General features: G+C 42.4%; 1 protein-coding gene across 13 annotated transcripts in view; it reads right to left on the bottom strand.

Annotated features, from left to right (window-relative positions):
• The window catches only part of NUP210L (nucleoporin 210 like), a 161088-nt gene that overhangs the window by 109354 nt on the left and 27875 nt on the right, over positions 1-23859 (bottom strand). For all 13 annotated transcript variants that reach the window (XM_034936276.4, XM_034936263.3, XM_055113455.2 and 10 more), the window contains 4 exons: positions 23087-23227; positions 15838-15975; positions 14890-15045; positions 1153-1351 (listed from right to left, as the gene is read on the bottom strand). In XM_034936276.4, the coding sequence (XP_034792167.1) occupies positions 1153-1351; positions 14890-15045; positions 15838-15975; positions 23087-23227 (634 nt within the window). The remainder of the gene's footprint in view (positions 1-1152; positions 1352-14889; positions 15046-15837; positions 15976-23086; positions 23228-23859) is intronic.

Genomic DNA, 23859 nt, shown 5'->3' with positions numbered 1-23859 from the left:
AAGCAAAAGTCCAATTTGATACCAAGCTTATAGATATAAGAATTAAATAGTTAATGTATAAAAAGTATTCAGAACAGAGCTTGGCAAAGAGTAAATGCTAAGCAAATCTTAGGTGCCACTACTGTCATTATATTGATGAAAAAACAATGGGGATCAGGATCAAATAAGAAGTTCAATAGCAGGAAAGGATGTTGACCGTTATTCATATTTTCTGTTTTATTAGAAAGAGATATTTTATCCTTTTTCAATAAATTGAATGTATGCATATATTAAATGGCTCTACATTCCTCTTAAAAGACATATGATATATATATAAGGGGAAGAAAGAAGAAAAGAGCTTGAGGCTAGAAATGGAAAACCTTACTGTGAACTAAAATCTGATATTGACCTTGCACTTGTAATCCCAGCTACTTGGGAGGCTGAGATAGCAGGATAGCTTGGGCCCAGGAGTTCAAGGTTACAATGTTCTATGATTGCACCACTGCACTCCAGCCTGGGTGACACGGTGGTGAGACCCTGTCTCTAATAATAATAATAATAATAATAATAATAATAATAATAATAATAAAATAAAAACTGGCTGGGCGCAGTGGCTCACGCCTGTAATCCCAGCACTTTGGGAGGCTGAGGCGGGCAGATCACCTGAGGTCAGGAGTTCAAGACCAGCCTGGCCAACATGGCAAAACCCTATATTTACTAAAAATACAAAAATTAGCTGGGCATGGTGGTGGACATCTGTAATCCCAGGTACTTGGGAGGCTGAGGCAGGAAAATCGCTTGAACCCGGGAGGTGGAGGTTGCAGTGAGCCGAGATCGTGCCACTGCACTCCAGCCTGGGCAACAAAAGCGAGACACTGTCTCAGAAAACAAAAACAAACAAACAAAAAACTGATATTGGCCAGCTGCAATGTTATTCAGTTTCTGTGCCTGTGTTTCTACATCTGTAAAATGAGGAGTATAACACTTACTACAAGGCATTTGACAAAATAAAGTATTATAAAGAAAAGTAATATGTGAACTTAGACTATAATTGGTAGTTTCTGAATTGTTGATTGCTTCCTTAAAGACAAAGAAAGTAATCTGTCACAGTGGTAGAGTTAAAGATAAATAAATAAAGACAAAGGAAGGAGAAGATAAAAAGGCTACTTTTACCTTCTTTGAGAAGAGTAAAGACTCCTTGTTTATCCATGTTCAGATCCAAGGATAAATGAGAGCAGTCTGTGAATGCCATGGCTTCTTTGGTCTCTTTATTTATGTGATACATTGCAATGGGGATTTCTATAATCTGGCCAATCTCCACATCAGCATGAAATGGTAACAGTTCCATTTTGTTCAGTTTCAGGACATGTATCTGGAGGGGAAAAATTCATCTTTCAAGAAAGTTATGTTAAAAAAAAGTCTTAGGAGGAGGAGAAGCAAGATGGCCAAATAGAACCCTCCAGTGATTGTCCTCCCTGCAGGAACACCAAATTGAATGACTATCCATACAAGAAATCACCTTCATAAGAATCAAAAATCAGGTGAGCAATCACAGTACCTGGTTTTAACATCATATCAAGGAAGGAGCCACTGAAGGGGCAAGAAAAGAGTCTAGAATTGCCAACATCACCTCTCTTCCTTTCCCAGGCAGTGGCAGCAGCCACATGGGGCAGAGAGAGAATCTGTGCACCTGGGGAGTACAGTGATTGTGGGACTTTGCATTCCACAATCACTGCACTCCCCAGGTGCACAGATTTGGAGCTCAGTGCTGCCTACTACAGTGGAAAGCAACACAGGGCAGAATTCAGTCAGTGCCTGTGGAAGGAGCATTTAGACCAGCGCTGTGGAAGGAGCATTTAGACCAGCACTAGCCAAAGGGGAATTACCCATCCCAGTGGTCTGAACCTGAGTTCCAGCTAACCCCGACACTGTGGGCTAAAGCACTCTGGGGTCCTAAATAAACTTGAAAGGCTGTGTAGGCCACAAAGACTGCAATTCTTGGGCAAGTTCTGGTGCTGTGCTGGGCTTGAAGCCAGTGGACCTGGGATGCATATGACCTAGTGAGACACCTGCTGGGGTGGCCAAGAGAGTGCTTGTACCACTCCTCCCCACACCCCAGGTGCACAGCTCATAACTCTGGGAGAGTTACTCCTTCTTCCGACTAGAGGAGAGGAGAGGAGAGGGGAGAGTAAAAAGGACTTTGTTTTGCAACTCGGATAATAGCTCAGCCACAATAGAGCATGAGGCAGAGTCACAAGGCCCCCATTTCAGACACTAACTCCCTGAAAACATTTCTATACACACCCTGGGGCAGAAGGGAACCTGCTGTCTTGAAAGGAAGGACACTGTCCTGGCAGGATTCAACACTTGCTGATTAAAGAGCCCTTGGGCCTTGGCCGGGTGCAGTGGCTCATGCACGTAATCTCAGCACTTTGGGAGGCTGAGGTGGACAAATCACCTGAGGTCAGGAGTTCAAAACCAGTCTGGCCAACATGGCGAAACCCTGTCTCTACTAAAAATACAAAAATTAGCTGGGCGTGGTGGCGGGCACCTGTAATCCCAGCTATCAGGAGGCTGAGGCATGAGAATTGCTTGAACCCGGGAGGTGGAGGTTGCAGTGAGCCGAGATCACGCCACTGCACTCCAGCCTAGGCGACAGAGCAAAAATCCATTAAAAAAAAAAAAGAGCCCTTGGGCCTTGAATAAACATTTGGTGGTTTCCAGTATTTGATACAGGCCTTAGGTGACATTCAGTGCCATGCTGGCTTCAGGTGTGACCCAGTACATTCCCAGCTGTGATGACCATGAGCAGAGACTTCTGCTTAAGAAAAGGAAATGGAAAAGTAAAGGGGACTTTGTCTTACAGCTTGGGTACCAGCTCAGCCATAGTGAGGTAGAGCACCAAGTGGGCTTCAGGGGTCCCCAATTTCAGGCCTTGGCTCCTGGATGGCATTTTTGGACCTGCCCTAGGCCAGAGGGGAGCCCACTTCACTGAAGGGAGAGACCCAGGCCTGGTAGCATTCACAAGCTGACTGAAGAGCCTTTGGACCTTTAATGAACATTGGTAGTAGCTAGTCAGTATTTGCCACGGGTCTGGGGCAGTTGTGGCCACAAAGAGAGACTCCTTCAGTTTGAACAAAGGAGAGTCAAGAACGAGAAGGGGGCCGGGTGCGGTGGCTTACACCTGTAATCCCAACACTTTGGGAGGCCGAGATGGGTGGATCACTTGAGGCCAGGTGTTTGAGACCAGCCTGGCCAATATGGTGAAACCCCATCTCTACTAAAAATACAAAAATTACCCGGGCGTGGTGGTGCATGCCTGTACTCCCAGCTACTCGGAAGGCTGAGGCAAGGGAATCGCTCGAACCCAGGAGGCAGAGGTTGCAGTCAGCTGAGATCATGCCACTGCACTCCAGCCTGGGTGACAGAGTGAGACTCCATTCCAGAAAAACAAATAAATAAATAAATAAAAAGATTGGGAAGGGCTTTGTCTTGCAGCTTGGGTGCCAGCTTAGTCGCAGTAGAATAGAGCATCAGGTAGATTTCTAAGGTTCCTGACTCCAGGCCCTGGCTCCTGAATAGAATTTCTGAACCTGCCCTGGGCTGGTGAGGAGCTTCCCATCCTGAAACGAAGGCCACAAGCCTGGCTGAATTTGCTACCCACTAACTGTACAGTCCTTAGGCCTTGAGTGAACACTGGCAGTAACCAGGCAGTGGTCACTGAAGGACTTGGGCAGGACCCAGTGCTATGCTAGCTTTGGGTCTGACCCAGTGCAGTCCTAGTGGTGGTGGCCACCGAGGGGCTTGTGTAACCCCACCCCCAGCTCCAGACAGCTTAGCAGGGAGAGAGAGAGACTCTGTTTGGGCAAAAGAAAGAGAAGGAACAAGAGTCTGCCTGGTAATCCGGGGAATTCTCCCGGATCTTACCTAAGACCACCAAAGCAGTACCTCTACAAGTCTGCAAGAGTCACGGCTTTACTGGGCTTGGGGTGCCGCCCAATGCAGATATGTACTGCAGTGACCAAAGACTTAGATCACAACACTCAATTCTCTCTGAATACTTGGAAAGCCTTCCCAAGAAGGATGGGTACAAACAAGCACATTGTTCAAAGACTACAATTAATACCTAACTTTTCAATGCCCAGACATCAATGAACATCCACAAAGATCAAGACCATACAGGAAAACATGGCCTAAATAAGGCACCAGTGACCAATCCTGGAGTGACAGAGCTATATGACCTTACAGACAAAGAGTTCAAAACAGCTGTTTTGCATAAGTTCAATGAAATTTAAGAGAAGGATTTCAGAATCCTATCAGACAAATATAACAAAGATACTGAAATAATTTTAAAAAGCAGAAATCCTGGAGCTGAAAAATTCAATTAACATACTAAAGAAATCCCAGCACTTTGGGAGGCCAAGGCAAGCAGATCACGAGATCAGGAGATCGAGACCATCCTGGCTAACACGGTGAAACCCCGTCTCTACTTAAAAGTCAAAAATTAGCCGGGCGTGTTGGCGGGCGCCTGTAGTCCCAGCTACTTGGGAGGCTGAGGCAGGAGAATGGCGTGAACCTGGGAGGCAGAGCTTGCAGTGAGCTGAGATTGCACCACTGCACTCCAGCCTGGACAACAGAGTGAGACTCCGTCTCAAAAAAAAAAAACAAAACTAAAGAATGCATCAGTCTCTCAACAGTAGAACTGATGAAGCAAAAGAAAGAATCAGTGAGCTTGAGGACAGGTTATTTGAAAATATAGTCATGGGCCAAGTGCAGTGGCTCACACCTGTAATCCCAGCACTTTGGGAGGCCAAGGTGGGTGGATTACTTGAGGCCAGGAGTTTGAGACCAGCCTGGCCAACACAGTGAAAGCCTGTCTCTACTAAAAATAGAAAGAATAAGCTGGGCATGGTGGCGCATGCTATAATCCCAGCTACTTGGGAGGCTGAGGCATGAAAATCACTTGAACCTAGGAGGTGGAGGTTGCAGTGAGCAGAGATCATGCCACTGCACTCCAGCCTGGGTGACAGAGTGAGATGTGGCCTCAAAAAAATAGAAAAGAAAGAAAATACAGTTAGCAGAAACTAAAGAAAAAATAATAGAAAAGAATGAAGTTCTAGAAAATGGCCACAAAATGGCAAATCTAAGAGCTACTGGCCTTAAAGAGGAGGTAAAGAGAGAGATTTAAACTACTGATACCTTGAGTAGAAAGACTAAAAGAAGAACCTATAAAAAGGAATAACTATAACAACTATTCAAGACATAGACAGTATAAGATATAAATAGAAACAACGCAAAGTTAAAAAGCAGGGGAATGAAATTAAAGTGTAGAAGTTTTTGTTTTTGTTTTTGTTTTGAGATGGAGTCTTGCTCTGTCACTCAGGCTGGAGCGCAGTGGCGTAATCTCAGCTCACTGCAACCTCGACCTCCTAGGTTCAAGCAATTCTCCTGCCTCAGCCTCATGAGTAGCTGGGATCACAGGCATGCACCACCACACCCGGCTAATTTTTGTATTTTTAGTAGAGACAGGGTTTCACCATGTTGGCCAGGATGGTCTCGAACTCCTGATCTTAGGTGATCTAAGGTTATCCACCCACCTCGGCATCCCAAAGTGCTGGGATTACAGTCATGAGCCACTGCAACCAGCCTAGAGTTTTGATTAGTTTTCTCTTTGCTAATTTGTTAGTTTGTTTATGCAATCAGTGTTAAGATGTCATCAGTTTAAAATAATGAGTTATAAGATCTTATTTGCAAGCGTCATGGTAACCTGACAAAAATAAAACACAAGAAATTAAAACATACCACCGGAGAAAATCACCTTCACAAAAAGGAAGAAGGCAGGAAGGAAGGACAGAAGGAAGAGAAGACCACAAAACAACCAGAAAACAAATTAAAAATGGCAGGAGTAAGTTCTTATTTATCAATAATAACATTGAATTTAAATGGACAAACTCTCCAATCAAAAAAGATAGAGTGACTGAATAGATTTTTTTAAAAAAGGCTGAGCACAGTGGCTCACGCCTATAATCCCAGCACTTTGGGAGGCCAAGGCAGGCAGATCACCTGAGATTGGCAGTTCGAGACCAGCCTGACCAACATGGAGAAACCCCGTCTCTACTAAAAATATAAAATTAGCTGGGCGTAGTAGCACATGCCTGTAATCCCAGCTACTCGGGAGGCTGAGGCAGGAGAATTGCTTGAACCTGGGAGGCAGAGGTTACGGTGAGCCGAGATCATGCCATCGCATTTCAGCCTGGGCAACAAGAGTGAAACTCCATCTCAAAAACAAAAGCAAAAACAAAAACCCAACAATCTGTTGCCTACAAGAAACACGCTTCACCTATAAAGACACACGTAGACTGAAAATAAAGAGATGGAAAAAGATTCCATGCCAATGGAAACCAAAAAAGAGCAAGAATAGCTATGCTTATATCAGACAAAATAGATCTCAGGACAAACTATAAAAAGAGAAAAAGAAGGCCATTATGTAATGATAAAGGGGTCAATTCAGCAAGAGGATATAACAATCATAAATATATATACACCCAATACTGGAGGATCCAGATGTATAAGGCAAATATTATTAGAGCTTAAGAGAGCTATAGACCTCACTACATTAATAGCTGGAGACTTCAACACCCTACTTTCAACAATGAACAGATTATCCAGACAGATAATCAACAAAGAAGCATCAAACTTAGTCTACAATGTAGACCAAAAGGATCTAATAGATATTTACAGAACTTTTCATTCAATGGCTGCAGAATACACATTCATCTCCTCAGCAAGAATGAGTATTCTTGATCATATTCAAGAATAGACTACGTTAGGCCCAAAACAATTGTTCAAAAATTCAAAAAAATTGAAACTATGTCAAATATCCTCTCTGACTACAGTATACTAAAACTAGAAATCAGTAACAAGAGGAATTTTGGAAACTATACAAACACATTGAAATTAAACAACTTGCTCCTGAATGACCAGCATATCAATGAAGAAATTAAGAAGGAGATTTTAAAATTTCTTGAAAAAAACAAAAATGAAAACACAACATAACAAAACCTATGAGATACAGTGAAAGCAGTACTAAGAGGAAAGTTTATAGTAATGAATGCCTACATCAAAAAAGTAGAGGCCAGGTGCGGTGTTTCACACCTGTAATCCCTGCACTTTGGGAGGCTGAGGCAGGTGGATCACCTGAGGTCAGGAGTTTCAGACCAGCCTGGCCAACATGATGAAACCCCATCTCTAATAAAAATACAAAAAATTAGCAGGGCATGGAAACGTGCACCTGTAATCCCAGCTACTCAGGAGGCTGAGGCAGGAGAATCACTTGAACCCAGGAAGCACAGGTTGCAGTGAGCCAAGATCACGCCACTGCACTCCAGCCTGGGAAACAAGAGCAAAACTCTGTCTCAAAAAAAAAAAGGTAGAAAAACTTGAAAAAAACAACCCAATGTTGTATTTTTTTTTTTTGACAGTCTTGCTCTGTTGCCAGGCCAGAGTGCTGTGATGCAATCTCAGCTCACTGCAACCTCCGCCTCCTGGGTTCAAGCAATTCTCCTGCCTCAGCCTCCTGAGTAGCTGGGATTACAGGGGCACGCCACCATGCCTGGCTAATTTTTGTATTTTTAGTAGAGACAGGGTTTCACCATGTTGGTCAGGATGGTCTCAATCTCTTGATCTTGTGATCCACCTGCCTCGGCCTCCCAAATTGCTGGGATTACAGGTGTGAGCCACCGCACCCAGCCGAAGTATCTTAAAGAACTGGAAAAGTTGGCTGGACACAGTGGTTCATGCCTGTAATCCCAATACTTTTGGAGGCTGAAGCAGGTGGACTGCTGGAGCCCAGGAGTTCAAGACCAGCCTGAACAACATGGTGAAACCTTGTCTCTACAAAAAATACAAAAATCAGCTGGCGTGGTGGTGTTCACCTGTATTCCCAGCTACTTGGGAGACTGCGGCGGGAAGATAACTTGGGCCTGGGAGGTAGTGGCTGCAGTGAGCTGTGATCTCACCACTGTACTCCAGCCTGGGCAACAGAGCAAGACCTTGCCTGAAAAAAAAGAAAAACAAAACTGCAAAAGCAAGAGCAAACCAAAGCCAAAATTAGTAGAAGAAATAATAAAGATCAGAGCGGAAATAAATGAAATAAAAAAATACAAAAGATCAACAAAATGAAGAGTTGGTTTTTTGAAAAGATAAACAAAATCGACAAACCTTTAGCCAGACTAAAAAAAAAAAAAAAAGAGAGAGAGAGAGAGATGACCCAAATAAGTAAAATCTGGCTGGGCACGGTGGCTCATGCCTGTAATCCCACCACTTTGGGAGGCCAAGGCCGGGAGATCACCTGAGGTCAGGAGTTTGAGACCAGCCCGGCCAACATGGTGAAACTCTATCTCTACTAAAAATACGAAAATTAGCCAGGCGTGGTAGCAGGCGCCTATAATCCCAGCTACTCGGAAGGCTGAGGCATGAGAATCACTTGAACCCAGGAGGCAGAGGTTGCAGTGAGCCCAGATCGCACCACTGCACTCCAGCCTGGGCGACAGAGTGAGATTCAGTCTCAAAAACTAGATAAATAAATAAAATATATAAATAATAAATAATAAAAGTAAAATCTGAGATGAAAAAGAAGATATTACAACCAATACCACAGAAATTTAAAGGATCATTAGGGGCTACTATGAGCAATTATACACCAATAAATGGGAAAACCTACAAGAAATGGATAAATCCCTAGACATATACAACCTACCAAGATTGAACTATGAAGAAATCCAAAGCCTGAAAAGACTAATAACAAGTAATGAGATCGAAGCTGCAATAAAAGTCTCCCAGCAAAACAAAGCCCAGGACTTGATGGATTCATGGCTAAATTTTACTAAACATTTAAAAAAGAACTAATTCTAATCCTACTCAAAGTATTTTGAAAAATAGAGAAAAGAATACGTCCAAACTTATTCTATGTGGCCAGTATTACCCTGATACAAAAACCAGACAAAGACTTATTAAAAAAAAAAACAAAACACTACAGGCCAATATCCCTGATGAACATGATGGAAAAACTCTTGACAAAATATTAGTAAACAAAATTCAACAACACTTTTGTTTTGTTTTGTTTTGTTTTGTTTTTTTCAGATGGAGTCTCACTCTGTTGCCCAGGCTGGAGTGCAATGGTGCGATCTCAGCTCACTGCAACCTCTGCCTCCCAGGTTTAAGCAATTCTCCTGCCTCAACCTCCCGAGTAGCTGGGACTATAGGTGCGCACCACCATGCCTGACTAATTTTTTGTATTTTTAGTAGAGAAGGGGTTTCACCATGTTGGCGAGGATGGTCTTGATCTCTTGACCTTGTGATCTGCCTGCCTCGGCCTCTCAAAGTGCTAGGATTACAGGCTTGAGCCACTGCACCTGGCCTCAACAACACATTTTTTAAAAAAATCATTAATGGCCAGACACAGTTGCTCACTCCTGTAATCCTAACACTTCGGGAGGCTGAGGTGGGAGGATTGCTTGAGCCCCGGAGGCCAAGGCTGCAGTGAGTCATGTTCCTGCCACTGCATTCAAGCCTGGGTGACAGAGCAAGAACTTGTCTCTAAAAAAACATTGCTAAAATAACTAAAATAGTATAACTGGAATGTTTGTAACACAAAGAAAGGATAAATTCTTGAGGTGATGTGATGGATACTCCGTTTACCCTGATGTGACTATTATGCATTGTATGGCCATATCAAAATATCTCATGTATCCCATGAATATATACACCTACCACGTACACCTGAAGATTAAAAATTACAGCACTTTGGGAGGCCAAGGCGGGAAGATCGCTTGAGCCCAGGAGTTCAAGTCCACCCTGGGCAATATAGGGAGACCCTGTCTCTAAAAAAAGTTTAAAAATTAGCTGAGCATGGTGGTATACATCTGTAGTCCCAGCTACTTGAAAAGCTCAGGTGGGAAGATTGGATGAGACCGGGAGGCGGAGGTTGCAGTGAGCTGAGGTTGCATCACTGCACTCCAGCATGGGCAACAGAATGAGACCCTGTCTGGGAAAAAAAAAAAAAAAGGCCAGGTGCAGTGGCTCATGGCTATAATCCTAGCGCTTTGGGAGGACAAAGCAGGTGGATCACCTGAGGTCAGGAGTTTGAGGCAAGCCTGGCCAACATGGTGAAACCCTGTCTCTATTAAAAATACAAAAATTGACTGGGCATGGTGATGCATGCCTGTAGTCTCAGCTACTTGGGAGGCTGAGGCAGGAGGATTGCTTGAGCCCAGGAGATGGGGGTTGTAATGAGCTGAGAGTGTACCACTGCACTCCAGCCGGGGTGATGGGAGAGAAACCCTGTCTTAAAAAAAAAAATATATATATATATATATATATAATTTAAAACTGTTAAGATAAAGAAGAAATCATTCCTTAAATATTTACATACACATGAACATATATAAATACATTATATATATATATGTTATTTACTATTATACACAATGTAATGGTCCAGGTCTCTTTTACATACGCACACACACACATAAACACCCCACAAGGTGCTAAACATGTCACTCTACATTTTTAAATTTATTGATCTCTTTAAAGCATCTAACTCCATGTAGGAGGGGTCTGGCAAACTACGGCCTGTATACAACCTGTTTTTGTACAATGAGCTAAGAACAGTTTTTACATTTTTAAAAGGTTGTAAAATAAAACAATAACAACCACAAAAAAGAATATGAGATAGTGACTATATGTGGCCTGTAAAAACTAATGTATTAGGCCAGGCGTGGTGGCTCACGCCTGTAATCCCAGCATTTTGGGAGGCCAAGGCGGGCAGATCACAAGGTCAGGAGTTCAACACCAGCCTGGCCAATATGGTGAAACCCCATCTCTACTAAAAATACAAAAATTAGCCAGGCGTGGTGGCACGTGCCTGTAATTCCAGCTACTCAGGAGGCTGAAGCAGGAGAATCGCTTGAACCTGGGAGGTGGAGGTTGCAGTGAGCTGAGATCTGGCCACGGCACTCCAGCTTGGACAACAGAGCAAGACTCCATCTCAAAAAAAAAAAAAAAAAAAGCCAGGTGTGGTGGCTCACACCTGTAATCCCAGCACTTTGGGAGGCTGAGTTCAGAAGTTCAAGACCAGCCTGGCTAACATGGTGAAACCCCGTCTCTACTAAAAATACAAAAATTAGCTGGGCGCGGTAGTGGGCGCCTGTAATCCCAGCTACTCGGGAGGCTGAGGCAGGAGAATTGCTTGAACTCGAGAGGCGGAGGTTGCAATGAGCCAAGATCGCACCACTGCACTCCAGCCTGGGCAACAGCGCAAGACTCCATCTCAAAAAAAAAAAAAATTTGCCAGGCGTAGTGGTACACGCCTGTAGTCCCAGCTACTTGGAAGGCTGAGGTGGGAGGATTGCTTGAGGTCAAGGCTGGAGTAGGCCACGATCGTGCCACTGCATTGAACCTGGGCAACAGAAACCCCATCTCAAAAAAATTAATAAATAAAATAAAATAAAATAAAATATCTTTTATTTTGTCATTTTTGCCACTTTCTGTGTTTCTTCTGCTAGTTCCTCTTCCTATGTTTCTTAAAGTGACATTTACATTACACAGGATCCATATGTTCTTCCTGGGAAACTTATCCAGTCCCAAAGCTTCAGTGACTAACCATACGCAAACTCTACAGCCCTAATCTTTCAGTTGAACTTCAGACCCCTATTTCCAATTAAAAACATCCACTTAGATACTCCATAGGTGAATTACGCTAAATGTATCCAAAACTAAATTCATCATCTTTTCCATTTTTTTGTATTTTCTTTTCTTTTTTTAAAGACAGGGTCTCACTCTTGCCTAAGCTAGAGTGCAGAGGCGTGATCATAGTTCATCGCAACCTCAAACTCCTGGCCTCAAGCGATCCTCCTGCCTCAGTAGCTAGGACTACAGGCATGTGCCACTACGCCTGGTTAATTTTTTTTTTAAGAGATGGGGGGGGTCTTGCTTTGTTGTCCAGGCTGGTCTCGAACTCCTGGCCTCAAGCCACCCTCCTGCCATGGCCACTCAAAGGTGTTGGGATTACATGTGTAAGCCACCACTCCCAGCCTCTTGTATTTTCTATCCACCCCGCTGGCAAAGTGAGAAACCTCCACATCATCTCTGTGGCTTTAAATGTTTAACTCTTCCCTGCTCAATCAAATCGGATTGATTTACCTGTTAAAAAAGATTCTCAGTTGGTCTATTTCCTGCTATTCTCAATACCATCTCACTAGTTCAAGCTTAACTGAAGTTTTTGCCTTCACTTTCTCCCTTCAATCCATTCTAATCTACTAGTCTATAGCACCAGCAAGTATCTTTTGTTTTTTAGTATAATGGCTGTTATTGTCTGATTATAAAAATAATTAGATATCTTTCAGAACAGAGACCTTACCATACCATTGACCTGTTAAAAGCCTGTATTGGTTCCCCATTGTCTACAGCAAGGATTGGCAAAGCTTTCTGTAAAGAGCTAGATAGTAAACATTTTAGACTTATTGAGGCTACACAGTCTCCGTGGTAACTACTAACTCAGCAGTTGTGGCTTGAAAGCAGCCACAGACAATATGTAAATGAATGGGAGTAGCTGTGTTCTGAAAAAAGTTTATTTACCAAATAAGGAAGCACTCTAAATTTGACCTTTGGGCCTTACTTTTATTCCATCCTCCAAAAGTCTTATTCAAGTTCCCACCTCTTTCATAATAGTCTCTGATAGTCCCATACACAAGGATTTCTCTTTTACAAACTAATAGCACTTACTGTACAATTCAAGTAGTTCTCAGTCATACAGGGCTTTAAATATCTCACATATCATTTTCTTAAAATGTTATTTGACTTTTTTCATGTCAATATATCTTCCTAGTTATACTTTAAATACTTTAAGATAGGGATCATGTGTTATGTATCTCTGAATGTCCAATAATACCTATGAGATAATAAATGTTCACTGAGTGATGGCAAACTATTAAGTCCTATAGAGAACAGCAACATATATTAAAAATGGGGCTGGGGCTGGGCGCAGTGGCTCATGCCTGTAATCCCACCACTTTGGAAGGCCGGGGTGGGAGGATCACTTGAGGTCAGGAGTTCGAGATCAGCCTGGCCATAATGGTGAAACCCCGTCTCTACTGAAAATACAAAAAATTAGGCCGGGCGCGGTGACTCATGCCTGTAATCCCAGCACTTTGGGAGGCCGAGGCAGGTGGATCACGAGGTCAGGAGATAGAGACCAGCCTGGCTAGCACGGTGAAACCCCATCTCTATTAAAAATACAAAAAATTGGCCGGGCATGGTGGCACATGCCTGTAGTCCCAGCTACTCGGGAGGCTGAGGCAGGAGAATGGGGTGAACCTGGGAGGCAGAGCTTGCAGTGAGCCAAGATCACACCACTGCACTCCAGCCTTGGCGACAGAAAGAGACTCCATCTCAAAAAAAAAAAAAAAAATTAGTTGGGTGTGTTGGCGGGTGCCTGTAGTCCCAGCTACTCAGGAGGCTGAGGCAGGAGAATTGCTTGAACCTGAAAGGCAGAGGTTGCAGTGAGCTGAGATCACGCCACTGCACTCCAGCCTGGGCAACAGAGTGAGACTCCATCTCAGGGAAAAAAAAAAAAAATGGGGCTGGGTACAGTGGCTCACACCTGTAATCCTTGCACTTTGGAAGGCCAAGACAGGAGGATCACTTGAGGCCAGGAGTTTGGGACCAGCCTGGGCAACACAGTGAGACCCTGTCTCTACAAAAATAATAAATTAACTGTGTGGGGTGGTGCATATCTGTAGTCCTAGCTACTTGGGAGGCCAAGGCGGGAGAACTGCTTGAGTCCTAGGAGTTTGAGGCTGCAGTGAGCCATGATCATGCCATTGTCCTCCAGTCTGGGCAACAGAGCAAGACTCAGTCTCAAAAAAAGAAAAAATAAAGGAGAAAAATAGGAAAATGGTTACATAATATACTAAAAAAGAGTTTTCAATCTTTTAGTAACAGATTGACAAACCAAAATATGACACTAAAGTTACTATAAAGGCCATTTAAAAATCATATGTATAACTATAACAAAAAAGTTAACATTAATTAAATATTAAATATATGCCAAGCACTGGAGTAAACACTATCTCATTTAATCCTGACAACAAAGACTATACTTTCAGTGATCATGTCTATAGTTCATTACAAGGGAAGTTTCTCTGAACTTGTAGAGCACTGTAACAAATGCTTAAAATGTTACCTATTACTGTTTTCAGTTTTACATGTGTTTTTATAATTAGTATAATAAATACAGAATGCATTTCATCATTTTTTTCCTCAAATTTTCCAGTTTAAAACATTTTTCAATAATTCTGATAATAACCTTCGAGGTGGATACTAACATCATCCTATGAGGAAACAAACATAGATGTTAAATAAGTGACTATTAAGTGAAGCAAGATTCAACCTAGTTATAGAAATATTTTTAAAATATGTATTTCTGGCTGGGTGCAGTGGCTTATGCCTGTAATCCCAGCACTTTGGGAGGCCGAGGCAGGCGGATCACCTGAGGTCAGGAGTTTGACACCAGCCTGGCCAACATGGAGAAACCCCACCTCTACTAAAAATACAAAAATTAGCCAGGTGTGGTAGTGGGCACCTGTAATCCCAGCTACTCAGGAGGCTAAGCCAGGAGAATTACTTGAACCGGGGAGGCAGAGGTTGCAGTGAGTGAGCTGAGATCTTGCCACTGCACTGCAGCCTGGGAAACAGAGCAACATCTGTCTCCAAAAAAAAAAGTATTTCTTGACTGAATGTGAGTAATATTTTTAAATAGCCATGTTGGGCTCTTTTTTTAAAGTGTGTTAATTACTTAAATTTAGACAGTAGTGTTGTAGGGGTAATAAGAATATCTGGAGAGTCGTTTACCTTAATTTCTCCATATCGAAAGGGATTTTGTACATCTCGGGCCAAAACAGTACTATTCCCCCTGACCTGACCTGCAGTCACCACTCCTTTCGTGGTTACTATGACCACTGTTTCATTAGAAGAAGTCCAGGTAAAGTTGCCACTGCCACCCTCTACCTGTGAAAACACACATTACATTTAATTACAATCGGAAGAAAATAAAATTTAAGTGAAAATGTAAAACTTGACTGGTGAAATAAAGTTTACAAAATAATAACATAATATAATAAATTATTTTTGGACACATTAGAAACTGTGACACTAGGCTGGGCATGGTGCCTTACACCTGTAATCCCAGCACTTTGGAAGGCCAAGGTGGGTGGATTACCTGATGTCAGGAGTTCGAGACCAGCCTGGCCAACATGGTGAAACCCTGTCTGTACTAAAAATACAAAATTAGCTGGGAGTGGTGGCACATGCCTGTAATCCCAGCTACTCCGGAGGCTGAGGCAGGAGAATCGCTTCAACCTGGGAGACAGAGGTTGCAGTGAGCCGAGATTGCACCATTACACTCCAGCCTGGGCAACAAGAGCAAAACTCTGTCTCAGAAAAAAAAAAAGAAAGAAAGAAAGAAAAGAAACTGTGACACTATAGTAAAGTACCTTAACAGGCAAGAGAAATACTAAAGGGAGGCAAAGTAATGGTAGTGTCACAAAATGTCAAAAAAAGACACAACAGAACTTTACAAAACTCACAAGGAAAGGATATTGGGAAGAGAGACAGAAAGCATCTGTAACCAAGTCTTGTTATAGATGACATTTTTCAAGAGTATAATTTTGGTTGTCACCAAAACCCAAGTTATACTTTTAGGATTGGGAGGAAATAAATGTAACATTAATCAAATTTCAATAAATTAAGCTATTAGAGAAACCGGCTTATCTCCTTGTGAAGCCTTATAGGACACCATACCTGTACTTTATAACGATATAACATTCCCATAGGATGATAAGGAAATGCCAGAAATTTGGGTGTAAGCATGATGGGAAAATAAATCTTCACTTCTTGTTGGTGTTTGATTAGAAATTTTATAGGCTGAATATCTTTATTCTATAAGAGCAGGAAAAAAGGAGCAAAATATATTTATAAGGACTATTCTTATAATACACATTCATATACTCAAAACATCAGCAAAATGGTATGCTCATAAATTACTCAACCAGTTTCTATCTATAAAAGAAATAAATAAATATTTCTCTTCACTAAATAAGCATAGCTGCTATGGTTCAATAATAATGAAAATGAAATAATAATGAAAAGGGTTTTGCTAGACCTAAACTAATTATCAGAATCAGGGAAAATAGCTTAAAATTCCCTGAAATAAAAGAGGTTTTTAAAAAAATCAACATAGTAAGGGAAACCATACTTTCAGAAGAAAGACCCCTGGACATCCATAAACTGTAAACGCAAAGGGATACTATAAGCTATTCAGAAGAAAATGAGAACATTTAAAGGTGCTAAGGTAAGAAATTTGCCTCATACTTAAAAACAAGCAAAACCCACCCATATATAGAGGGCCAACTTTTTGTGTAAGGTTCTACAGGGCTGGCTGGGAGAGGTGGCTCATGTCTATAATCCCAGCACTTTGGGAGGACGAGGTGGGTGGATCACCTGAGGTCAGGAGTTCAAAACCAGCCTGGCCAACATGGTGAAACCCCATCTCTACTAAAAATACAAAAAATCAGCTGAGCGTGTGGTGCATGCCTGTAGCTCCAGCTACTTGGGAGGCTGAGACAGGAGAATTGCTTGAACTTGGGAGGCGGAGGTTGCAGTAAGCTGAGATCACGCCACTGCACTCCAGCCTGGGCAACAATAGGGAAACCTGGTCTCAAAAAACAAACAAACAAACAAAAAACCAAATAAATAAATAAATAATAAGGTTCTACAGGGCTGAATGTAGGACTTGAGTATGTGTGGATTTTGGTATATGTGGGGTCCTGAAACCAGTTCCCCACATATACTGAGGGACAATTGTATTTAGAAGTGCATTATCCATGGTGTATATGTGCCACATTTTCTTAATCCAGTCTATCACTAATGGACATTTGGGTTGGTTCCAAGTCTTTGCTATTGTGAATAGTGCTGCAATAAACATACGTGTGCATGTGTCTTTATAGTAGCATGACTTATAATCCTTTGGGTATATACCCAGTAATGGGATGGCTGGGTCAAATGGTATTTCTAGTTCTAGATCCTTGAGGAATCGCCACGCTGACTTCCACAATGGTTGAACTAGTTTACAGTCCCACCAACAGTGTAAAAGTGTTCCTATTTCTCCACATCCTCTCCAGCACCTGTTGTTTCCCGACTTTTTAATGATTGCCATTCTAACTGGTGTGAGATGATATCTCATTGTGGTTTTGATTTGCATTTCTCTGATGGCCAGTGATGATGAGCATTTTTTCATGTGTCTGTTGGCTGCATAAATGTCTTCTTTTGAGAAGTGTCTGTTCACATCCTTCGCCCACTTTTTGATGGGGTTGTTTTTTTCTTGTAAATTTGTTTGAGTTCTTTGTAGATTCTGGATACTATGCAGCCATAAAAAAGGATGAGTTCATGTCCTTTGTAGGGACATGGATGAAGCTGGAAACCATCATTCTCAGCAAACTATCGCAAGGACAAAAAACCAAACACTGTATGTTCTCACTCATAGGTGGGAATTGAACAATGAGAACACTTGGACACAGAAAGGGGAACATCACACCCCGGGGCCTGTCATGGGGTTGGGGGAGGGGGGAAGGATAGCATTAGGAGATATACCTAACGTAAATGATAAGTTAATGGGTGCAGCACACCAACATGGCACATGTATACATATGTAACAAACCTGCACATTGTGCACATGTACCCTAGAACTTAAAGTATAATAATTAAAAAAAAAAAAAAAGAAATGCATTATCCGAGGCGGGCAGATCATGAGGTCAGGAGTTTGAGAACAGCCTGGCCAACATGGTGAAACCCCGTCTCTACCTAAAGATACAAAAAATTAGCCAGGCATGGTGGCATGCACCTGTAATCCCAGCTACACAGGAGGCTGAGGCAGGAGAATCACTTGAACCCATGAGGCGGAGGTTGCAGTGAGCTGACATCACACCATTGCACAACAGCCTGGGAGACAGGGCGAGACTCCGTCTCAAAAAAAAAAAAAAATTAGTGCATTATTAAATTTATAAATATGTACTTTAAAAATCCCTTTATTGTTGATTTTAATCACATGATTGCAGACAAGGTATAATAATCTGGTAGTGAGATCTTCTTCAGGGATAGTCAGAGAAACTTTTAGCTCTCTTATGGGGAATCTCATGCTGGGAATTTAAAGCCCTGATGTAACCATTTTCTTTCCCCACACTATCCAGCACATTTAGCAACAATGATCAATCATATTAAATCCCTTACTTTCACTGTAATGTTTTATGGGAGCAACCAGTTGGTGACCTAAAGCTTTGCCTTCTCTATGCACTTGACTGGAGTGTGTCTACGGGTAATAATTTAAACAGTTGTTTTGCTATTGCATGCCATGGAATACCAGTGCTCACTTTATTACTGGAAACAGGTTCATTAAATCATTTAAGTCTAATATCAGGGAACCCAGAACGAATTTGGAGCACCTATCTATGATAACTAGACTAAAAGATGGCCCCCAAAGATTTCTGACTCCTGGTATTCATCCCCTTGTGTAGTCCCCATTATGTAGTATACATTGTCTTAGGATTGGTCTGAATAACCAATAGAATATGGCAGAAGTGCTTACATTAAAAAAGAAGAAAGATATAACCCAATGATCCATCATAAAGTTCTTCCACCATAAGAAACTTTAAAGGCTGAAAGCAGTGGCTCACGCCTGTAATCCTAGCACTTTGGGAGGCCAAGGCGGGTGGATCACCTGAGGTCAGGAGTTTGAGACCAGTCTGGCCAACATAGTGAAATCCCGTCTCTACTAAAAATACAAAAATTAGCTGGGCATGGTGGCGGGCGCCTGTAATCCCAGCTACTCGGGAGGCTGAGGCAGGAGAATCACTTGAACCCGGGAGGCGGAGGTTGCAGTGGGCCGAGATCGTTCCACTGCTCTCCAGCCTGGGCAACAGTAAGACTCCATCTCAAAAAAAAAAAAAAAAAGAAAAGAAAAATAAACTTTAAAAAGAAAAGCAAATTAAATCCAAACGAAGCAAAAGAAAGAGAATAATACAAAAGCATAAATGAATGAAATAGAAAACAGACAAATAGAGAAAAGTCAATGAAACCAACAGTTGCTCTTTGAAAAACTCAATAACATTTATAAACCTCTAGCCAGACTCAGAAAGAAAACAAGAGAGACATAAATGACCAATATCAGGAATTAATAAGGGGACATCACTACAGATTTTATAGACAACAAAAGACTAGTAAAACAATATTTTGAACAACTTTATGTGATAAATTCAACCACTTAGATAAAATGGACAAATTCCTTCAAAGATACAAACTACCAAATAACATGAATGGCTGTATATATATTTTTAAAATTGAATTCATAGTTTAAAAACTTCCCATACACTGATCATTAGGAAAAGGAAAATGAAAACTACAGTTAGATACTACTTATTACCCATTAGGATGGCTATTATTTAAAAACAAAACAGGCCCGGCATGGTGGCTCATGCCTGTAATCCCAGCACTTTGGGAGGTCGAGGCAGGCAGATCATGAGGTCAGGAGATCAAGACCATCCTGGCTAACACAGTGAAACCCCGTTTCTACTAAAAATACAAAAAATTAGCCGGGCATGGTGGCAGGCGCCTGTAGTCCCAGCTACTCAGAGGCTGAGGCAGGAGAATGGTGTGAACTCAGGAGGTGGAGGTTGCAGTGAGCCGAGATTGTGCCACTGCACTCTAGTCTGGGAAACAGAGGAAAACTCCGTCTCAAAGAAAACAAAAGAGAAAATAACAAGTGTTGACAAGGATGTGGAGAAATAGGAACACTTATACATTGCTGGTGGAATGTAACATGGTGCAGCCACTGTAGAAAACAGTATGGCAGTTCCAGGGCCAGGTGCAGTGGCTCACACCTCTAATCCCAGCACTTTGGGAGGCTGAGGTGGGTGGAGCACCTGAGTTCAGGAGTTTGAGACCAGCCAGGGCAACATGGTGAAACTCATCTCTACAAAAAAATTAGCTAGGAGTGGTGGAATGCACCTGTAGTCCCAGCTACTCAGGAGGCTGAGGTAGGAGGATCACTTGGGCCCAGGAGGTCAAGGCTGCAGTAAACCATGATGGTGCCACTGCAATCCAGCCTGGGTAACAGAGTGAGACCCTGTCTCAAAAAAAAAAAAAATCCACAAAAAACTACTAGAGCTAATAAACTAATTCAGCGAAGTTGCCATATACAACATCAACACTCCAATGTCAGTTGTATTTCTTTTTTTTTTGAGACGGAGTTTCGCTCTTGTTGCCCAGGCTGGAGTGCAATGGCACAACCTCGGCTCACTGCAACCTCCGCCTCCCAGGTTCAAGCTATTCTCCTGCCTCAGCCTGCCGAGTATCCGGGATTATAGGCACGCGCCACCACGCCCAGCTAATTTTTGTATTTTTAGTAGAGACGGAGTTTCACCATGTTGGCCAGGCTGGTCTCAAGCTCCTGACCTCAAGTGATCCACCCGCCTGGGCCTTCCAAATGCTAGGATTACAGGCGTGAGCCAACTCGCCCATCTGGATTTGCATTTTCTTAATGACTAATCATGCTGAACATCTTTTAATGTGCTATTAGCCATATGTACATTTTCTTTGTCCTATATACTATTTTTGCAACTTCTGGTAAATCTATAATAATTTCAAAATTAAAAGTTTAAAAAGTTATTAATGGGCCAGTTTCCATGGCTCACTCCTATAATTCCAGCACTTTGGGAGGCTAAGGCGGGTGGATCACTTGAGGTCAGGAGTTCGAGACCACCCTGGCCAACATAGTAAAACCTTGTCTCTACTAAAAATACAAAAATTAGCCAGCCATTGTGGCATGATCCTGTATTCCCAGCTACTCGGGAGGCTGAGGCAGGAGAATCGCTTGAACTCAGGAGGCAGAGGTTGCAGTGAGCCGAGATCGTGCCACTGCACTCCAGCCTGGGTGACAGAGTGAGACTCTGTCTCAGTTAAAAAAAAAAAGAGAGAGAGAGAGGCTGGGCACGGTGGCTCATGCCTGTAATCCTAGCACTTTGGGAGTCCAAGGTGGGCGGATCACAAGGTCAGGAGTTCGAGACCAGCCTGGCCAATATGGTGAAACCCCATCTCTACTAAAAAAATTACAAAAATTAGCCGGGCTTGGTGGCACACGCCTGTAGTCCTAGCTACTTGGGAGGCTGAGGCAGGAGAATCACATGAATACAGGAGGCGGAGGTTGCAGTGAGCTGAGATCGCGCCACTGCGCTCCAGCCTGGGCAACAGAGTGAGACTCCATCTCAAAAAGAAAAAAAAAAAAGAGAGAGAGAGAGCACAACCGGGATGGTAAAAAAAAAAAAAAATAGATTTGACGGGCATTTAGAAGAATTGACATGGCACTTAATAATGTGTTGAATACAGAAGCTGAGGGAGAAGGCAGAGTCAAGGGTGACTTTGGATTTTGTCTAAACTGAGTGAAAGGAACATTGGAGAAAAAGTAGGTTTGGGAGAGGAAAGCAGGTTTGGCAGGCTAGTAAAAATCAGGATACTTATGTATTTTGGAGGCATTAGAAACAGATTCATTCCTTATCCCTTTACTCAATAACTCCATTTCTGTTGTTACACAGTATGGAAATAACCCAAAAGAAAAAAAATGTACAAAGATACTCAGTTATGCCATTTACAACAGTAAAAAAAATGGAAATAATGGAAACATTCAATGTTTGGGGTATGGGTAAATAAATTGGCATATTAAACCTTTGGATTTTTAGAATTAATAGTACTCTATGCACCTGGTAGTGGTGGCTCACACCTGTAATCTCAACATTTTGGGAGGCCAAGCCAGGAGGAACACTTGAGCCTAGGAGTTTGAGACCATTGTGGGCAACATAGCAAGAACCTGTCTCTACAAAAAATATAAAAATTAGCTGGGTGTGGTGGCACACGCCTGTAGTCCCAGCTACTTGGAAGGCTAAGGCAGGAGGACCACTTGAGCCCAGGAGGTCGAGGCTGCAGGTGAGCTATGATGATGCCATTGCACTCCAGCCTGGGTGACAGAGTGAGACTTGTCTCCAAAAAAAGAAAAATAAAGTACGCTCTGTGGACCTGATGACACATGGAAATGTGCATATGAAATACATCATGGCTGGGTGTAGTGGCTCACACCTATAATCCCAGCACTTTGGGAGGCTGACATGGGAGGATCACTTGAGCCTAGGAGTTCAAGACCAGCCTGTGCCACACAGTGAAACGCCTTCTTTACAAAAAATTTAAAAATTAGCCAGGTGTGGCCGGCTGTGGTGGCTCATGCCTGTAATCCCAGCACTTTGGGAGGCTGAGGCGGGTGAATCACTTGAGGTCAGGAGTTCAAGGCCAGCCTGGCCAACATGGTGAAACCCTGTCTCTACTAAAAATACAAACATTTGCCAGGCATGGTGGTGGATGCCTATAACCCCAGCTACACAGGAGGCTGAGGTAGGAGAATCGCTTGAACCCAGGAAGCAGAGGTTGCAGTGAGCCAAGACCACGCCACTGCACTCCAGCCTGGGCAACAGAGTGAGACTCTGCCTCGAAAAACTAAACAAAAACAAAAATTAGCCAGGTGTGGTGGCATGTGCCTGTAGTCCCAGCTACTTGGGGGGCTAAGGTGGGAGGATTGCTTGAGCCTGGGAGGTCCAGGCTGCAGTGAGCCATGAGTGCACCACTGCACTCCATCCTGGCTGATGAAATGAGGCCCTCTCTGAAAGAAAGGAAGGAAGGAAGGAAGAAAGGAAGGAAGGGAGAGAAATGTTTTTAATGAAACCTGAAACCCCAAATGATATATACACAATGACCGCAAATGCAGATATTTTAATGTACAATAACATAGATTAGAACAGAAAATTTGTAGAGGTATACACTTACGAATTTGCTGTTTATCTGTTTATTTTTCTGAAAGATAAAGGTGGTATATGCTATATATCTGCTTGCAAATCAACAAGTCAGCCAAGCCTCTTCAGTGTTCTTAGAATACAAACACTGTCTGTTTAATTCCTACCTGGTAAATGATGGAGGTCAGGGATGCATTTATTAGCACAACACCATCTTTCAGGGCTTTTACTATATGGTAAGATCCATTCACGGTAGTTAGTTGCTCTTCAAAGTACTCCTTAGGAAAGTCGTGTGTAATCCTGAGATTCTGAAAATCAGCCCCACAGTAACAAAAACCTGAAGATATGTTCTTTCCCTGAAGTCATCTTAATCCCAAAGCATCTATAAAACTGTAGCTATGCATTCATGGAATAAAGAGATAAAAACAAAACTTTTGCTCTCCCTCATAGAAATTAAAAGTTGGGGAGATATAATTTTAAAATGGGACTAGTTTTTGAAAGATCTATCAATGGCAAACATCAGGAATAGCAAGAGTCAAAGCTTATGCAAATTTTAGTGTAATTTTTACCATTTTATAAATTGACAGTTCTCAGGATGAAATAAGGACCCTAGAGAGTGAGTACAATACTTCACATTTGATATTCATATTACTACTCTCACCACTACAAAACTCTGGTAACCATCTAGGATGTGAAGTTGTAGAATGAGGACACCCTCCAAAGTGTTATCACTGGTACTCATTTCACCTCTTTTCTATAATTCTGACCAAATTATATCTTTTACTTCTGATTTAGCATTCCTCAAGAACAGAACTAGCTGGGCATGGTTGCTTATGCCTTTAATCCCAGCTGAGGCAGGAGGATTGCTTGAGCCCAGGAGTTGGAGGCTGCAGTGAGCTATGATCACACCACTGTACTCCAGTCTGGGTGACAGAGCGAG

This window comes from Pan paniscus, chromosome 1 (genome assembly GCF_029289425.2).
Source record: "Pan paniscus chromosome 1, NHGRI_mPanPan1-v2.0_pri, whole genome shotgun sequence".
Lineage (NCBI taxonomy): Eukaryota > Metazoa > Chordata > Mammalia > Primates > Hominidae > Pan > Pan paniscus.
Note: the sequence above shows the minus strand (reverse complement) of the source record. Positions and strands in the feature narration are given on the sequence as shown.